Source organism: Sander vitreus, chromosome 1, assembly GCF_031162955.1.
Source record: "Sander vitreus isolate 19-12246 chromosome 1, sanVit1, whole genome shotgun sequence".
NCBI classification, from domain to species: domain Eukaryota; kingdom Metazoa; phylum Chordata; class Actinopteri; order Perciformes; family Percidae; genus Sander; species Sander vitreus.
Window position 1 is genome coordinate 25,209,170 of NC_135855.1, and position 15,848 is coordinate 25,225,017.

General features: G+C 38.7%; 1 protein-coding gene across 1 annotated transcript; it reads right to left on the reverse strand.

Moving 5' to 3' along the window:
- Positions 1 to 398: 398 nt before the first annotated feature.
- Positions 399 to 15,392, reverse strand: dusp22a (dual specificity phosphatase 22a). Its single transcript, XM_078250037.1, has 7 exons — positions 15,083 to 15,392; positions 13,181 to 13,214; positions 12,368 to 12,450; positions 11,357 to 11,406; positions 7,475 to 7,549; positions 7,076 to 7,247; positions 399 to 2,184 (listed from the first exon to the last, which is right to left on the reverse strand). The coding sequence occupies exons 1-7, from the start codon at positions 15,101 to 15,103 to the stop codon at positions 2,005 to 2,007; spliced, it is 615 nt and encodes a 204-aa protein (XP_078106163.1). The 5' UTR covers positions 15,104 to 15,392; the 3' UTR covers positions 399 to 2,004.
- Positions 15,393 to 15,848: the final 456 nt, after the last annotated feature.

The window sequence follows — 15,848 nt, forward strand, 5'->3', positions numbered from 1 at the left end:
ACTGTTTTAACTTCACTCATACAGTTTAATCCCTAATTTCTCATATACTGGTTTGTTGTCATGTCTCAGGGGTAACACCAAAAACATCAGGGGTAACATCAAAAACTTTGAAATCACAGTGTGTAAGCATTTAGTTTTGAATCCCTAATGGTTATTGTCTGGTAGTAAAATATGTACCACACTATATTTTCATGAAGCTGCACAACAAGGGTCTTGTGATATAAAGCAGCATTAGCAGGTGGTCTGCTGAGTAAAACCCAGAAACCTCTCAAATCTTGAACGCAGACTGAAATTTAAGAAAAGCTATTCTGTGTTTTACTAGTGCGGTTATCAAGCTGCCTCATGAGACGAGCAGCTTATCTAGAGGTGATACAATACTAGGTGACTACAATACTAACCACGTTTATAGTCATTTCTTTTATTTACACAGAGTGTTGATAGTACAGATTTATTAGCATTACCATAGTTTTTGTCATTCACTGCATTTTATTATAAAACACAAACAAAAAACACCATTAATACACAATTAAAACAATTAACTGTACCCATGAATCTCTAACACACATTATGTATAAATCAACTTTGTCACAATAAAAAGATAAATCAGAGCATCAGTAAAATCAGGAAGACAGCAGAGATCCTTCATACGTAGTAATAGCTTTACTCAGCAATACTTAATGTAGCTTCCCAATTCAACCTGCAATGTATAACATAAACGAACATTTTACCCATTTTAAAACTTATTCCATATGTTATTCCCCTGGCTTATCTTATCTGGACAAACTACAGAGGGTTTGTCTGTTGTACTTTTGTTTTGTTCTCTCAGCCTGATAAGAGAGATAACTCAGCAACAGGTTTGTTGGCTAGGACAGAGTTGTGGGAACTGACAGAAGCAACTCACAGCTTTTCCTTCACTGCTACCCACCCTTAAGGAATTGACATTAAGTCATTAAGTTCCACTGTTGGTGCTAGATTGGTACTTTGTACATATAGTTTGTCCACAACTTGAAATCTTCTTCAAATATGAAACAAAAAGTACCAACTTGAATGAGAGAAGAGTATCCAACTGGGTGTAAACAAATGCTGTTTACTACACGGGCAGTGATGTGCTACAGTAATATATTAATTGTTGTTATAACATATGTAAGTGGCTAGCGTATTTGCTGGTACATGCAATGTTGATAGTGTTTACACATTTGACAGTCAAGCAGTGGCGTTTGCTTTCAGTAGGATGTACATGCTGTCAGCCTGGCAAGCATGCCAACTTCCCCAGCTGCAGTGTTGATCGAGTATACCATTAATAATAATAATAATAATAACAACAATTTTTATTTTTATTGATCCCCAGTGGGTAAATTACAATTACAATTTACACTCCGTTTGTTAGAACACACTACACACAGGCCTGAAATACACATACATGAAGAGCCTGGACAGGACTTTAAAATGGTACGTGTCAGAATAACTGCTCAGATTAATTGGCATCAAATTGGTTGTAGATTTGTGGATTTCATTGTCCACCAGCACAGACATAGACATGCACATAATTAGAGACAAAATGTTCCTTTAAGACTGTATTAAATCAGTCACTTCTTTAAGGCTACCGAGATGAACGTTGCAGGTGTAAAGTGTCCACGTGTAAGTGTTGTTGATTCATCATGGCTAAGGTGCTGAGGTGTTTAGAGTAAGGCTTCTGTGAGCACCAATACCCCAGTTGTGGCTGTACTCAGTTAAGGGAGCAAAGAAGGTACTGGTTGTGGGTTAGAGTCTGTAGCCCAATTCTAAATCAACCTCCATTGATTAGAAATTATTAGACAGATGCAAATTAAGTATGAAAGATATGCCTGGCTTTTAAGGGTGGATTTATTTCATCCTATGCTTTCAGAGTTGTACAAAGGCCTTAAAGTTGAATACAACTTGGGGTTGATTTGGAATTGGGTACAGAATAATAGTCATTTACTGACAGCCATGGGCAGGGCTATAGCATAATCAGAGGCCTGTGTTTCAGCTGCTGCCTTCATCACGGTCGGACGGCAGAGAACAGACACCTTGATTTATCCAGCGCTGGTCTGCTCCTCTCCTCTGGCTCTGCTGTTGCTCTGTGAACTGGCTCAGCAGAGCACACACCTGCTCCTGGTCATTAAATGGACAGGGACGGAAACTGGACCGCAACCATGCTCGGTACTGGGGACAAGAGGACAGACAAATAACGTAACTAAGTAAATGTCATTGTGTTAAGATCAAATTACAATTTAATACCTTAATGACTATACATTTTATGTATATGCATATGCAGTGGCATTGACAGACAAATTCAATTTAGTTTTTTTCCCCCAAGCTATCCACACACACACACACACACACACACACACACACACAAAAAAAGATACCTTTGAAATGTGGTACCTTATACAGACAGTGGTGTCTTTAAACAATGAGTCCAATCTAAAATGTACATATACTATGTATCCTGTACTTTCATAAGTCTTGAATCAACCTGGTCACATTGGATCAGAGTTGTTTCTTGTTTTCTGAACCAGTTTAGTTTTTATAAAGAAAGATCCAAAAATACCACCGTGAGTGCAAAGTTGATTTCATAGTTTGAACAAAATTTTTGACAATATAAAATGTACATCATTAAATTATAATCCATGTATTCAGTTTCTTAGCAGGAATAGAATAAATAGAAAAAATGGCCTGCAAGGGAACTTGACAGATGATAGGAGAGGGCAGGACAGACAGTTTTGGATGTTGGCTCTCTGCAGACGTTCCTGCTCACACAGTCACCTGGAAAATCAGTCCAAAAGCCTCAATACGGTGAACCAAATGATAAAAATCTATTTTCTGACATGTGAAGCTACTCCATGTGGACTCTAAATTCCAAATCCGAGACATATTCATGTTGGCATGTATTTTTATTTTAAGGTGGAGAAGAATTTAGATGGCTTCAGTTGTAGAGCACAAAATGAGAGGGTTTGGGGTGATAACAACTCCTTCCATGAAACTGACTAAAGTGCCATTTTGCCTCTTCAGTTAATCTGTTAAGGTTCCCACAAATGTATTGGTCCCTTGGTCAGGTCACAGAGAAGTGTGAAGATCAATTGCAACTGGTGAGCTGATGGTAGTAGACAGTAATTGCTTTTTGGAGATAGATACAATAGCAGCATCATTAGCGTGTAAAGGTAGTTATTCATGAATATTATTTTGCTATTTATTGGTCATTTATCAGTAAAATGCAGACTGAGATTGTATTACATGCTGCAGTCTTCCTTTCCAGTAAATAATTTCAATGTTGGTTTAATGACAGCAACTGAAAAAAAAGAAAGAAATTGCAATTTCTCAAATTATGTCCAGGGATTTTGTGCAATACAGTGAAGTGAAAGTCACTCTGAATGTAATACATTCATCTTCCTAAAATTAGTATTCTCACACTTAACCAAAAGAGTACAGCACCATAACATCAACACATGAATAATCAAAAGCACAGTATAATAAAGATCAGAGGACTGATATCAGGTGTAAGATTATACTGTCAATCTGTCATCTTGAAAAGGAAAATGAATCTTGGTAGAAGCTGCACGGTTCTTTCAAATCTTCCACATCAGAATACTTTGATACTTGGGTTTGATGTCAGATATATCAAAATCAAAAGAGGGTGGCATTACAATCAGGTAATGCTCCCAAAAAGTGGAATTTGTTCTGTTAGAGCTCAAGTCAAAAACTTGAAGTCAAGACAAAAGGTGGATTTAAGGCAGCTAGTTAACTATGGGAAGGCTCAGGTTCATACATGAATTGTTTCAGAACAATGACTCTTGATTCGTTTAACAGAATAAAAACAACCAAACACGTATAGTACAATGCAAAGAATTTAAAGGAGACCTATTATGCTTTTCCGTATTTTCTGTCATATCTATAATGTTACAATGTGGGATGGTTATATTAAACATGGCCAAAGCTTCAAATAGTCAGGTAAATGTATTTAAAAGAAATACTTGTGAGCCAAAACCTCAGATTTCACACTGTTCTGAACGCTCTGGTTTCAACAGTTTTTTCTACTCTCGGAGAGGTCATACGAGCCAATTTTGTACATATGGTCATCTGCTCCAGAAAGACATGCTACTAGTGTTTACATTACATACACTGCTATATGTAGCTAACCTATAATCTTGGCTGCCCATGTTGTTAATTTCTTTTAGAAGCCTGTATTGGTGTTTTTTTATGGTATAAAGTCCCACTATATACTCCGTTGCAGACTCAGTCACTCTCCGGCTGCAACGGACTGTACAGAGTCAGCGATAGCAGAGCACGGTAGATGCTAGATCGCACCCGATACACAAGCATACTGCAGGGCTTCAACACCAGTCAACAGATGTTACTGCAGTGTTCATATTTAACATACACTCTTGGTTGTCGATGTTATTAATCATTTTTTCCCAATTTCATATCACATTCATTCAATTGTGTAGTTTTTGGTTTAGAAGCCTTTATTGGTGATTTCTCATGGTAGAGTATAGTGCAGCTATACAGCTATACAGTTAGTCCTCAGCTACAACGACAGACAGGAAGGGAAGCCCAAGTGTTGACGTGGACACCATGGATGTAGTATAAGACCTGGATACAGCGTTCAAGGCGGGGCCCGTTCATTCCTATGAGAGTTGCTCAGTGGCGCATGAAGCCATCACGTTGCCAAAAATTACCCGGATGATCAGCACTGCTTCTGCAATCGGCGGCCCATAGAGAAGGCGCACTAGAGACCTCCGCTGGCCGAGCGGGGATTAAATGATTTATTCGTGCGGCTCTTCTAGACTTTCCAAATGTTATCAGACCGAATGGATCAAATTCTAATAGGAAAACAAGTTATTTTGCAGGGGTTGTGACGCTCAAAAAAATGTATCCACTGATTTACAGACGTTTCTTTCGCCATATAAGTCTATGGCAAAAAGTCTTTTTGGGCCATAGAGCATCACCTGATGGGCCGGGAGTTGCAATTCCACTGTTTGGCCACTATGTTCAGTTTGCTTCAATGCCTGGCGCACTTCCTGGGGTCCGGGTTGATCTAGCATCTAACGCAGAGCACAGATGCGGAGACTCTGGAGATCTGGAAACACTGACCAATCAGACAGTGGGAGAAAACAGGTGCAGCAAGTGTTTTTGGAACATTAAAGTATGTAAACCTGTTCTAGTAGAAACACAAAATACAAGTAGGAACCTGAAAAAAGTTAATAATAGGTCTCCACTTTAGTATTTTAGCTCTCTATAAATGGGATTCTCTGGCCTTCTTGCCCAATTTGAGTAATTTTGGGAGCCTGATTTTACACCCTACTCTGGACTATTACAGTATGTTTATGGACTTCAAAGCTGAACGTTTCTTCTTTCACTAAATTAGCAGAAGACAGTTATAGGATGTGCACTTCAGTGTATTGTTATACATGTCTTGTTACTGTGATGCGGTGGCAGTGAATGTTGTTACAGCTGCATTAGTGACTACATTGTTGTCCTGAGGATTCCTCACTTTCTATCTGAGGCAGATGTGGGAAAACACGAGTACAGAAATCCCATTTCCCCTTAAATCCTCGAAATCAGTGCAAGAATTACAAACAATGAGCATTTTTTTCAGTCATGTTATGTTGCAAGATGCTGACAGTAATACTAAACACGTGATGAGCAGTACCAAGCTAATGCAATCCCAGCAAACCCCCTGCAGTTCCCCTTCTCTACTCAAAGGCTGGGCCAGTGCCACTGTAATGGGATCACACACTAGGTGCCTTCTGCAAAATGTTAAAAGGCTGTGAACAGCTACCTACAGTGTGTTTAAATATAACACATCCTGCCAATAGTAAAATGCTGTGGCAACTATGGTTAAAAATAAAATACAATTAGAAATGTACTCACTCACTAAAATGTTAATATGATTAATAATTGAAAACAGCATCTTAGTCCTCTAATGACTCAAAGACATGTCTACAAAGGCTTGAACCAGTATTTTACATTGTTCGACATTTCTCTGTATTAACAAAATGGTCAAAACTAGATTGGACATGAAACCAGAAAGTTTAAACTGATATTTCCTATAAGTGGTGATATTCTTCAAAGTGAAAGCAGACAACTATGAGCATTATAGGGCAGGTCTTTGTCTCCAGGAGTGCAGGATATTGGATTATGTATCCTAAAAGACTCCTCAAGAAGTCCACTGTAAAGATCCCCACAAAGTGGTGGGGGTTGAAGCACCCCCAAAAATCCCTCATATCAAACAGGTAAGAAGTCACAGTTTGCATTTGAGGACAATGCCCCTTAATAAACAGGAATAGGACCACTTGCTCTGAGTTTGGAAGTTAACAATTAAAAATAAGAATGAATGACATTAAATGCATAATATGAACCTAACACAAATTAAGTTTCACAAATCTGTGTTATATTTTACTGATTGAAAAACTGATTGACAAAAAAAAAGGTCTCTGCAGCTTATGTGAGACTGACAAATATTTGTGTGAGTTTTGAGCGATTTCAAACAGCAAGATGGGCATATTTGTTTATTTGATGCATTGGGCTGCTGTTTAGTCTCTGGCGGTAGCTGAGTAACTCAGCTATGCCGGCTTGACTGTAAAACAAACCATGGCTGTTTATTGGTCTCTACAAGGATAACAAATGTAAAAAAAAAGACACAGAAATAAACACAAATGAGACAGTCCGTCACAACTGTCAGGTATATCATGTTCCATGACAACAAGAGAGCCACAATTAACAGTTTATATGTTAACATGAATTAATTAATTAATATGTTAAATGTGCAGTGTTATGGTTGTATGCATCATATCCTGCGAGTTCCTGTGCAAGTGGCGTTGAATCACGACAGCACATAACACACAGAAAGAAATTTACAGAATGCCAATATATCGTAGAGCTACTGCTAGAAAAATACCAGTGAGGAAAACATAAAATTTGGAATTTTTAAACCTGAACATTAGAACTTTGACTTTAGGCTGCATCACTGCAAACTGTAAAGGGGGGTTGGGTGCCTTTTGTAGGTATTGTTTGTGTGCATTCGTCATGTCTGTGTGTTCTTTCATGCATTTACCTCTGAGACTTGTGTTGTCTGGTACTCCTGCAGCTGCTGCTGGAAGCCGTAGTTGGGGCCGACAAAGGAGCGAACAGCCTTGACTGCAGAAAGACATTCATCCCAGCTGTAGTGGGTGACAGTCATCAGGTAGGCCACCACCATGGTAGTGCTGCGGGAGACACCTGCAAGGCTGCAGCAAAGCAAAGCACACAGCTTGGTCATTGTCATGAAGCAGCTGCATGTTTAACACCTTATTTCTTACAGGTAATAGGTCAATAACAGCTACTGGACAGGCTTGTTTTTTGGTTCTATCCGTTGATGCATACTACAAGCCTACATCCAAAGTGAACATGACATGTCTTGACAACCCCAGATGCCAAGAATGAGCTGGTTACAGCTTTAGACATAGAAACCTACCAGTGAACAAGACAAGATCCACCATTCAGGCGACACTCATGGATGAAGCTGATGCACTCTTTAAAATGCTGTAATCTGAAAAGGAAAAACAAACAAACCAAGAAACTGATAAATAGCAAACATTTTCTGTGGTTTGCAGTACACAATATAGAAGCTAATGTTTCAAAATAAAAAATAACAGTGCTTTTGCTCATCAAATCAGAAACTAGCTTATTTTTGCTAAGGCGCAAAAGTTGTAAAGCTAACAATAGATGACACATATAGTATAGGATATGAGAAAGGACACCTTGAACTGAAACTCCTTTCTCGAGGCCCGAACTTCGTGTTTCAAATAGGTTGCTGAAACTTAGCATGATATTGTTTTGATTTTGACTGCATAATCTGCAGGTTACTCTCAAATATAATGAGAAGTCCAAGAATTGGACAGGTAGTTTTTATAGAGTTTTGTTAGTTCTGAGAATGCAGAGAACTAGTAATTTATCTTTCAACTACTCCAGCTTGTCATGTGAGAAAAAAGCTAAGGGTGGCTCATACAGAGAGTCTGTGGTAGACCAGAGCACAGACAGTATAGGGACAGACAAGGGAAGTAACTGTCCTTGTTTTTGTCTATGTGCAAAATGACATCAGGTTCCAGAATTCATTCATTCTGTGTCTACAAACGATCAAGTGAATCAAAAATAGAGCAAATAACCTGCCTTATGGTGGACCGAACATGTTTACATGTTTCTGCCCTCCAAACTAAATAGACAATACTCATACTGAGGTTGTGTCAGACCAATGTAAGACTGTGTAAGACTCTTCACAAATACACAAGCCTATTAATAGCTGAGAAATACTAAGAACACAATACAAAATGATATTGTACCTTGACCCCAAAAACACATCATTGTTGTATAAGGTCACAGAAATCCTCAGAATGTGAGTCTACGCTGACATAAAAATGTGTAGACTCACATTCACAAAGCAGCAAGATGTGGTGCAACTGCTCCTCAAATATCCTACTTGTTCACTGTCAGGAAACACTGATGGTGTTTTGCATAATCAAGAAGTGCATGGCTGATAATGCCGTCTCCTGAGGAGCAGATGCTGGTTACTCAATAGCAGACAGAATAACAGACTGGGGCTAAAATAGATTGACTGCCACTTTACTTTTTTCCTCCTTGCAGAGATCCAAACTCCTTTTAAAGATGTCTCCTCAGCACTTTGTTCTGTCTTCCTAGCACAGAGGTTTCCGGCCGTCTTGTTTAATATGCAGAAAATTACCGTGTGACAAATATTTGAGGTTTTAACCAGTTGAATCTAGAGAATACTGAAAGAAACTATTGCGCTACTGTACATTCGATATGCAAAAATTGCTTGTGCAATTTTATGCTATTGTGAATTTCTATATAATTACATCGGTACATGTGAGAAATCATTATTAAAACAAAAACAAATTGTACCATCTTAGTTATAAACAAAGTACACCATGGTGGACACGCAAACTCCTAGTATAAATGCACATCTCATTTTGTAAATGTTTGATGCAAATGAGTTAACACCTTCATGGTCAGTGCACAATGTGCATAAAAACCATAGCAGGCTTGTCATGAGAGTGTGGACAAAGAAGGGGAATCCCTGGCCCTCCACAAACAGGTACATGTGCATGTTAGCAACTATATAAAGTTACAACATTTAAGGCAATTACAATAAAATATTTTGTGTTAATTCAGAGGATGACATCACCGCACCAAGTGTCAATTCTACAATAACCTTGACAACATCGACGGCAATGGTGACCAGTGTCTTGTTACCGACATTTAACATTTAACCCCCCCTGTCCCACCCGTCCCCCCGTCAATCACTAAATGCCTGACGATCATAGAAATGGATGTTTCTGAGGCCCCGACCAAGATTTGTTATTTATCTTTTATATGGTAATTGATGCAGCGTATGGGGACAGTAACTGTGATTTAGGGCTATACAAATGAACCTTACTTCCTGAAATTTCAATTTATTTGTAAAAGGGACAATGTGCAATTAAAACATAAATAACATAAATCCATCCCACAGTACAGACTCAAGAGCTTTAAGAACGTTTTTAAGTTTTCAGACAGCTTCCCAAATACTGAGCTTACGTGACAGACAGTCCCTGCTGTGGACCTTTAAACATGGGGGGGGGAGAGAGAGAGAGAGAGAGAGAAAAAACATCAGACCTGGCCACAGGGGCTCTCTGGCTGGTGGTGAGCAAGATGGTGCGTCAGTTGGCCTCACCACTCCCTTCAGTCAGACCAGTGATTGTGACAGAGGGGGTTTAATAAAGCCCTGGGTGGTCGAGGCCAACAGCCAGATGTCACACTAAGGTTTCCTTCCTCTGCTGCATGAGGGAAGGACACTTGATTGCGACAGTGGAGGTCAGACACCTCCAACCCAACCCAATCAGCAACATGCAACCAAACACTAAACCTCAATTTTCATTAACTTGCGTTTTACCCAGCTTTATTTTTATTTGTATTTATTTTTTTACAAAGTAAAGCAACTAGAGTGACTGCAGCACTCAAAGTCACACTCTTTCTGGGAACCAACAGCATTAACTCCCCCAAGCCAGGCCAAAAAACAACAACTTTTTGTCTGAGTCACATGTGAACTTTGCAATAACTTACATTCTAGGAACATTCAGGAACATTTTAATGAAGAGTTTTGAATTGAGAAACACTAATAGAGAATCTGATACCCCTTTGACACCAGTGAGTTCAGCCTGCATTCAACCAAGCAATGTGTCCCATCTTTTTCTACATTGTTGTGTCAGTAAGTTAATTATTCATCCTGCATCAACATTTTGCCAACTTTTTCCTCGGCTTTCTCCTCATTTTAATATAGCCAATTCCCTCATTGTACGGTCCTTGTGACTGCAGACTTCACTGTTCATGTGGATGGTGTAGAGAGCAATGTGCCTCCTCCAACACACATGGTGTCAGCAGGGAGCTTCACAGGGATGGTGTAATGCAATGGGGATTTATGGAACCACTTTCCAAGATCCCATCTCTGTCTGTCTGTGCAGGAACCCTGACCAACCAGTAAAGGCACCAGTGCAGCAACAAGTACATAATCTCTCACCAGTTTCAATACTAACTTTTAAGTGGGTCGCAATACATGAGACTGCTCTTTTGCATTAACTGCAACCCGGGATTGGCACTTCTGGTTTGTGCCCTCAGCCCGTGTCAAGTGTTTAATCCAGAATTACTGCAGCTAGTGTTGCATGAGGTCAAAAGACCCTACAAAGAAAGCCACATAAATGCAATGACTAATGCATTGTGTTATCGGCCGCTGCAAGGGTGGAGGGACAGCTCATGCCTCTTTCAACACAGTCTGCTTACTGATGGACATTGACACATTGAACACAACCCACTCTATATTTCTCTCTCTCTTTCTCACACACACACACACACACACACACACAGAAAATAAAATCTAGTGCTAAATCTTTAGGAACATTCCATAATTAATTTCATATCGCAGGGTCTACTTTATTTCATATATCTACAAGCCATGAGATGAACAGAACTGATATATGATTTAAATAAACTAAGAGCTACTGGTCACTCTGCCCTCTACTGTACTGCTTCAATTTAGGCACTTGGAGTATAAATTAAACAAGCCATTGACAGTAGTAAATGTCTAAAAACTACTAGGAGTCGTGCAATTGAAAAAAACGGTCAAAATTATTCATATATTTGTAACGGTTTGCATTGGGCCGTCACACCCTGGGACTACATCTGGAGGGTAATAGTGTTGAAATAATACTGTGTGACTCATCAGCCCTTCAGAAATTCACATTGATATGGACATTTAAAATCTGAGGTATAAACGTGCAAATTTGTGTATGTGTCTATGTTTACTCACAGGTTCTGGCTGGAAGCATCAGCTGCATGAATACAGAGGTACGTCATGTCCTGCAAAACATAAAAACTCTATAACATCTGGAGAAAAAAATTGCAATGCATGCAATACATCTGGATGTAATCTGTAAATCTTAATTGAATAAATAAATTCATATTAAGGGCTCAAACTATTATTATTATTATTATTATTATTATTATTAATAATAATAATAATAATTACTATTATTATTATAATAGTAATAACTTTATTGATATGTGCTTTACAAAGACATAACAACAAGAGTAATTACCGGATAAATAAAAATAGAATTGATACAGTGACAATGACAAGCGAGGTATGAATTACTAAAACACAATAAAAACAAGTAAAACAGAAGAAACAATTCAGAAAAGTGCGTTTTGAGGAGAGATTTAAAAGAATAATATGTAACAGACTTAAGGTGGATCTGTATTTTTCTAGTCACTCAATATAGTTCTTTACTATTAAAGCTTCCTGGGGCTTAGCATTATCTCAATAAACATAAAGCTAATATAGCTTACTGTTCAAGACAAGCATAAGAAACTGACTGAATACCTGAATTTGTCTGTCACCTGGATGTGACATACTGAACATTTTGTGGGCACAGTGGACAGCAAGGCCCTCTGTAATAAATCACTTTCCTCTGCTACAAATATCAGTCTCAGAACATAGTGTTGAATAATACATTACTGTCCCTGAATTAAAAACCTCACATTTAAGTCATTGCCTGGCAATTACACCAGATTAGAGCGGCTAAAGAAACTTCACAGGGTTTCAGAGATTATTAGCTCCTGTCTGTAAACACACACCACTCAGCATGTAAACTGCCCATCTCACTCACTCTCTTTGCTTCTACCATAACTCACCACCACCCCCAGCTGGCTGACGGGACACATCACATCATTACTTGCACAGTCATACCAAAATCTCCATGTAAACTTTTCGCAGGAAGTACAAATAGTTTAACCCATTTAACCTGGGTTTTCCACTAACCTCAAACACGGGTTTAGCATTGTTGTACACAGACAGGATGTGGGTGATGCCATTCTTAGACAGACTTTCTCTGTTTTCAGCATCTAGGACAAAAAGAAAGAGCATATCTCACCTAAGTCATGTCACTGAATTTCACACCAACTAAACACACCAACAACTCTGACCAGTTAAATTGTAAACCACTGCAGAGGCAGGTTTGTGAGCTGTATACTATCCTGCAATATCATTAAGGCCTGTGGTCACTTGTTCCTGTCACTTGAACTAATTTTAGCCATTATGTTTTTGCCATCGTGCAGCAGCTAAAGTTAGAAACCTGGTTGTTTCAGGCCAGGGAGGGACACACTGAAAACTGTTGACTCTTGTGTTTTATGTGAAGCAGCACCTTCAAGCTTAATTGCCTTTTGTCAACAAAGTGTTTGCATCTCTTTACTCTGAAATATCTATGTTTGACAGAATAACTACTTTCAGCTACAACATCTGATGTTTGTTAGGTAAAACCTGTATGTATAAGGCACAGCACTTCAATAGAAAACCCTTCATAGTGAATATGGGCAAGATGCATGGTTTTGGTCCATATTATTTGGGAGAATACTGTGTGTTGCATTAAAATGTCTATAAAACAAAGCACTATGTTTAATGGTAAAGCGTTGTGATATTCTACTGTATCAATCCCCCCACCACTTATTCCTTCATGCATTTATGGCCTATTATCTTGGCCTTCTGCCTTTGGTGCTGAAAGCCTGACCCAACCCAGCAATACTCTATGTATCAAATTTACAAACATCCAATTAAGTTACATCATGTTTGTCTTACCTCTTATATTCCCAAGGTAGAGCCCATCGACAACCTGTGAAGCAGCAGTCACAGACATGTTGCATTCAGGTTAGATATTCATTACAGTCCAGCTTTAAAATCTTCATTTGAAAAGGAACAAATGTCCCAGGTTGAGCCAGATTGAATTAAAGGCTTAAGGTTTAAGGCTTAAGGACCAAGTACCAGCAAATCATTCCCTACAGCCATACAAGGCCTGAAGCAACGATGCATGATTATCAGGACAAAGTGATGAGTGGCAAGCAGCCACTGAGTGTTGCTGTACTTTGCTAGGCCACTAGTAAACAGGTGTCTAAAGATAATTCAGGGCTGGATTTACACTAATAAAATGTATGATTAACTTAGCCTGCACATTGTTGTGGCAATACAGAATGGAAATACAGATGACCAATTTATCTGTTTATGCAAAGTCTTTTTAAGACACAATTAAAATGTACTCGTCTTACTTTAGTGAGACCTGTTTCAAAGTGACATTTTGCTAAACACGCATTGTTAAAATGTTTTTTCACTTTCTATTAACTAACTAATATACTGGGCATCAATGTAATTTCCATGTTAGCAGTGAACCTTTTGCCATCATTTGAAAAGTAAATAGTTTTGTCACAGTATCAAAATTGCAACAAAGCAAACTTAAAATACAGAATAGCAATGTTGCAATAATCTATTGATTTGATCTTCAGAGCAAAGTTGTATGAACCCGTTGTCTGAGGCATAGGGGTCATTTACAATGGAGACTCAAGGGACATGTCGCCACAACTTTGTGAAATGGCTGCATTTGTCCCCAGCACTTTTTAAAAGCAAATTTGTTAAATATGTTCTGAAAAATAGAACATAGAAACCACAGATATGTGGAAAACGTTTTGAATGCGCAAACCAACTGAAACAAGTCCTGAATTTAGCGTTTTCCTACATAAATAAAGACATTTCCAACATAAATCTGGCAACAACAAAAAAACTACAATATTAGAACGAAATCTGTGCTCTTGTCTGTATGACTGTTTCTTACATACTGTGCTGTGAAAGTTGTTAGTGATGTCCAAATGAAGCTTCATGAACCATTGGTTGTAATAGTTGACCCCACTAGAAGGGCTTAAGGGCAGTTCAGTGTGCTTTCAACCCTTTGTTGAACAGAGTGCCATCTAGTGGGCTCAGAAAATAAAGAAAATGGTTCATGAAGCTTCATTTGGCTATCACTAGTTGTTGTGCCTTTTATGCTAAGTTGGCCTATTTTCGTATATTTTGTATTGCCCTTTCGTGCGCTATGCAATTTTTTCCCTGACCTGCCATAATCATCTACTCTGACCTCATTCCAATCCCCCCATTTCATATAAAAAAAAGTCATCTGAGCCCTTATGTCCCCACCACTTTTCAACACAAAGTGAGGCCCTTGGTCAGAAGTCAGGGTCAGCCACAGTGGCCCTGACAATTTAGTGACTTGCTTTCGGGCATATCACAAGGGTGGAAGCAGGAGAGTAAAACCAAGCCTTCCGGTTCAGGGCCAGTCTCCCAACCCATTGTACCACCCTGCTGTGTGGAGTATAAACATTTGCAACTATCATAACCAAATCGAATGAATTCATCACAAATCCATAAAACAATAACCTAACTAACCAACCAACCAACTTATGCTTTTAAATGTTGTCAGAACTCAACCCTGAGGTTTTAGCTGTTTACACAATATAGAAACATTCAAAAGGTGAACTATCTGCTGCACTTAAAGCTTCTGCACTTAATTACCAAAGTGCATTCTTTGTCATGGCACAGCTTAATGATAACATTAGGGGAGGTATGCGCATCTACTAGCTACACTCTGTAGTGTAAGTTTTACCATAAACAGCCACTGACAACATAACACCTGAACTTCAAACAAAAATCAAAGCTTACCTTATTCATTCCATTGCCCATGATGACTATGAACCAGTCTGCGATGAGCTAACACTTTAATATGTAGATCTGCTGCTACGATATTTTAACATGGACTTTGGATCCAAAACGCGAGGTTGGACTGACTGACTTTAAACTCATACAACAGTGAAAACATTCGCTTAAGCCGCTATTATTGTTTTCTATTCAACAACATTATTAAGCTCCACTGCCGTGCCTAAAAAAATGTTATTAATTCAGCCTTAACCTCGTCTCAGCGCCAACAACAGTTCCGTCATGCTGTATCGTCTTCCGGATTGTTTTGACGTGAAAAAACTGCAGCTGCGGGTTCATCCGGTAAGTGACATCAGAGCATGTTGCCGCAGCTGTCCCAAAACCCTTCACCCTCATAGATTGCTCATACATGTAAACCGTTACCATAGTCTGGGATTTAGATTTACACTTGTAAGGAATCATAAATCCTATAGCCTATATGACGTACCTATTTTGCAATACCCAAATGGAGACATTATGAAGATGGCGTAGTTAATCCATGAAATGGGCAAAAACGAAATCTCTCATAATCTCCCCAAACTCATATACTTGTGGTTTTGAGTGCATGAAATATTGATCATCACAATAACAATTTGTCAATGACAAAGAACATTTCAGTTAAAGCATTCATCAGTACCGCAAATTGTACTTCTAATGTCAATACCAGGAAATTATGCGGTTACTAATGTACAGTTCTAAGTATACATGTCTGCTATTTCCTACTTTGAAATGT

What these genes read in the sequence shown, in the direction of transcription:
- dusp22a (XM_078250037.1), bottom strand. Translation starts at nt 15,103, where the DNA reads ATGGGCAATGGAATGAATAAG. An exon ending in TGGGCAATGGAATGAATAAG is followed by an intron (nt 13,215 to 15,082) that starts GTAAGCTTTGAT and finishes GCTGCTTCACAG; the next exon opens with GTTGTCGATGGGCTCTACCT. An exon ending in GGATCTTGTCTTGTTCACTG is followed by an intron (nt 7,248 to 7,474) that starts GTAGGTTTCTAT and finishes GCTTTGCTGCAG; the next exon opens with CCTTGCAGGTGTCTCCCGCA.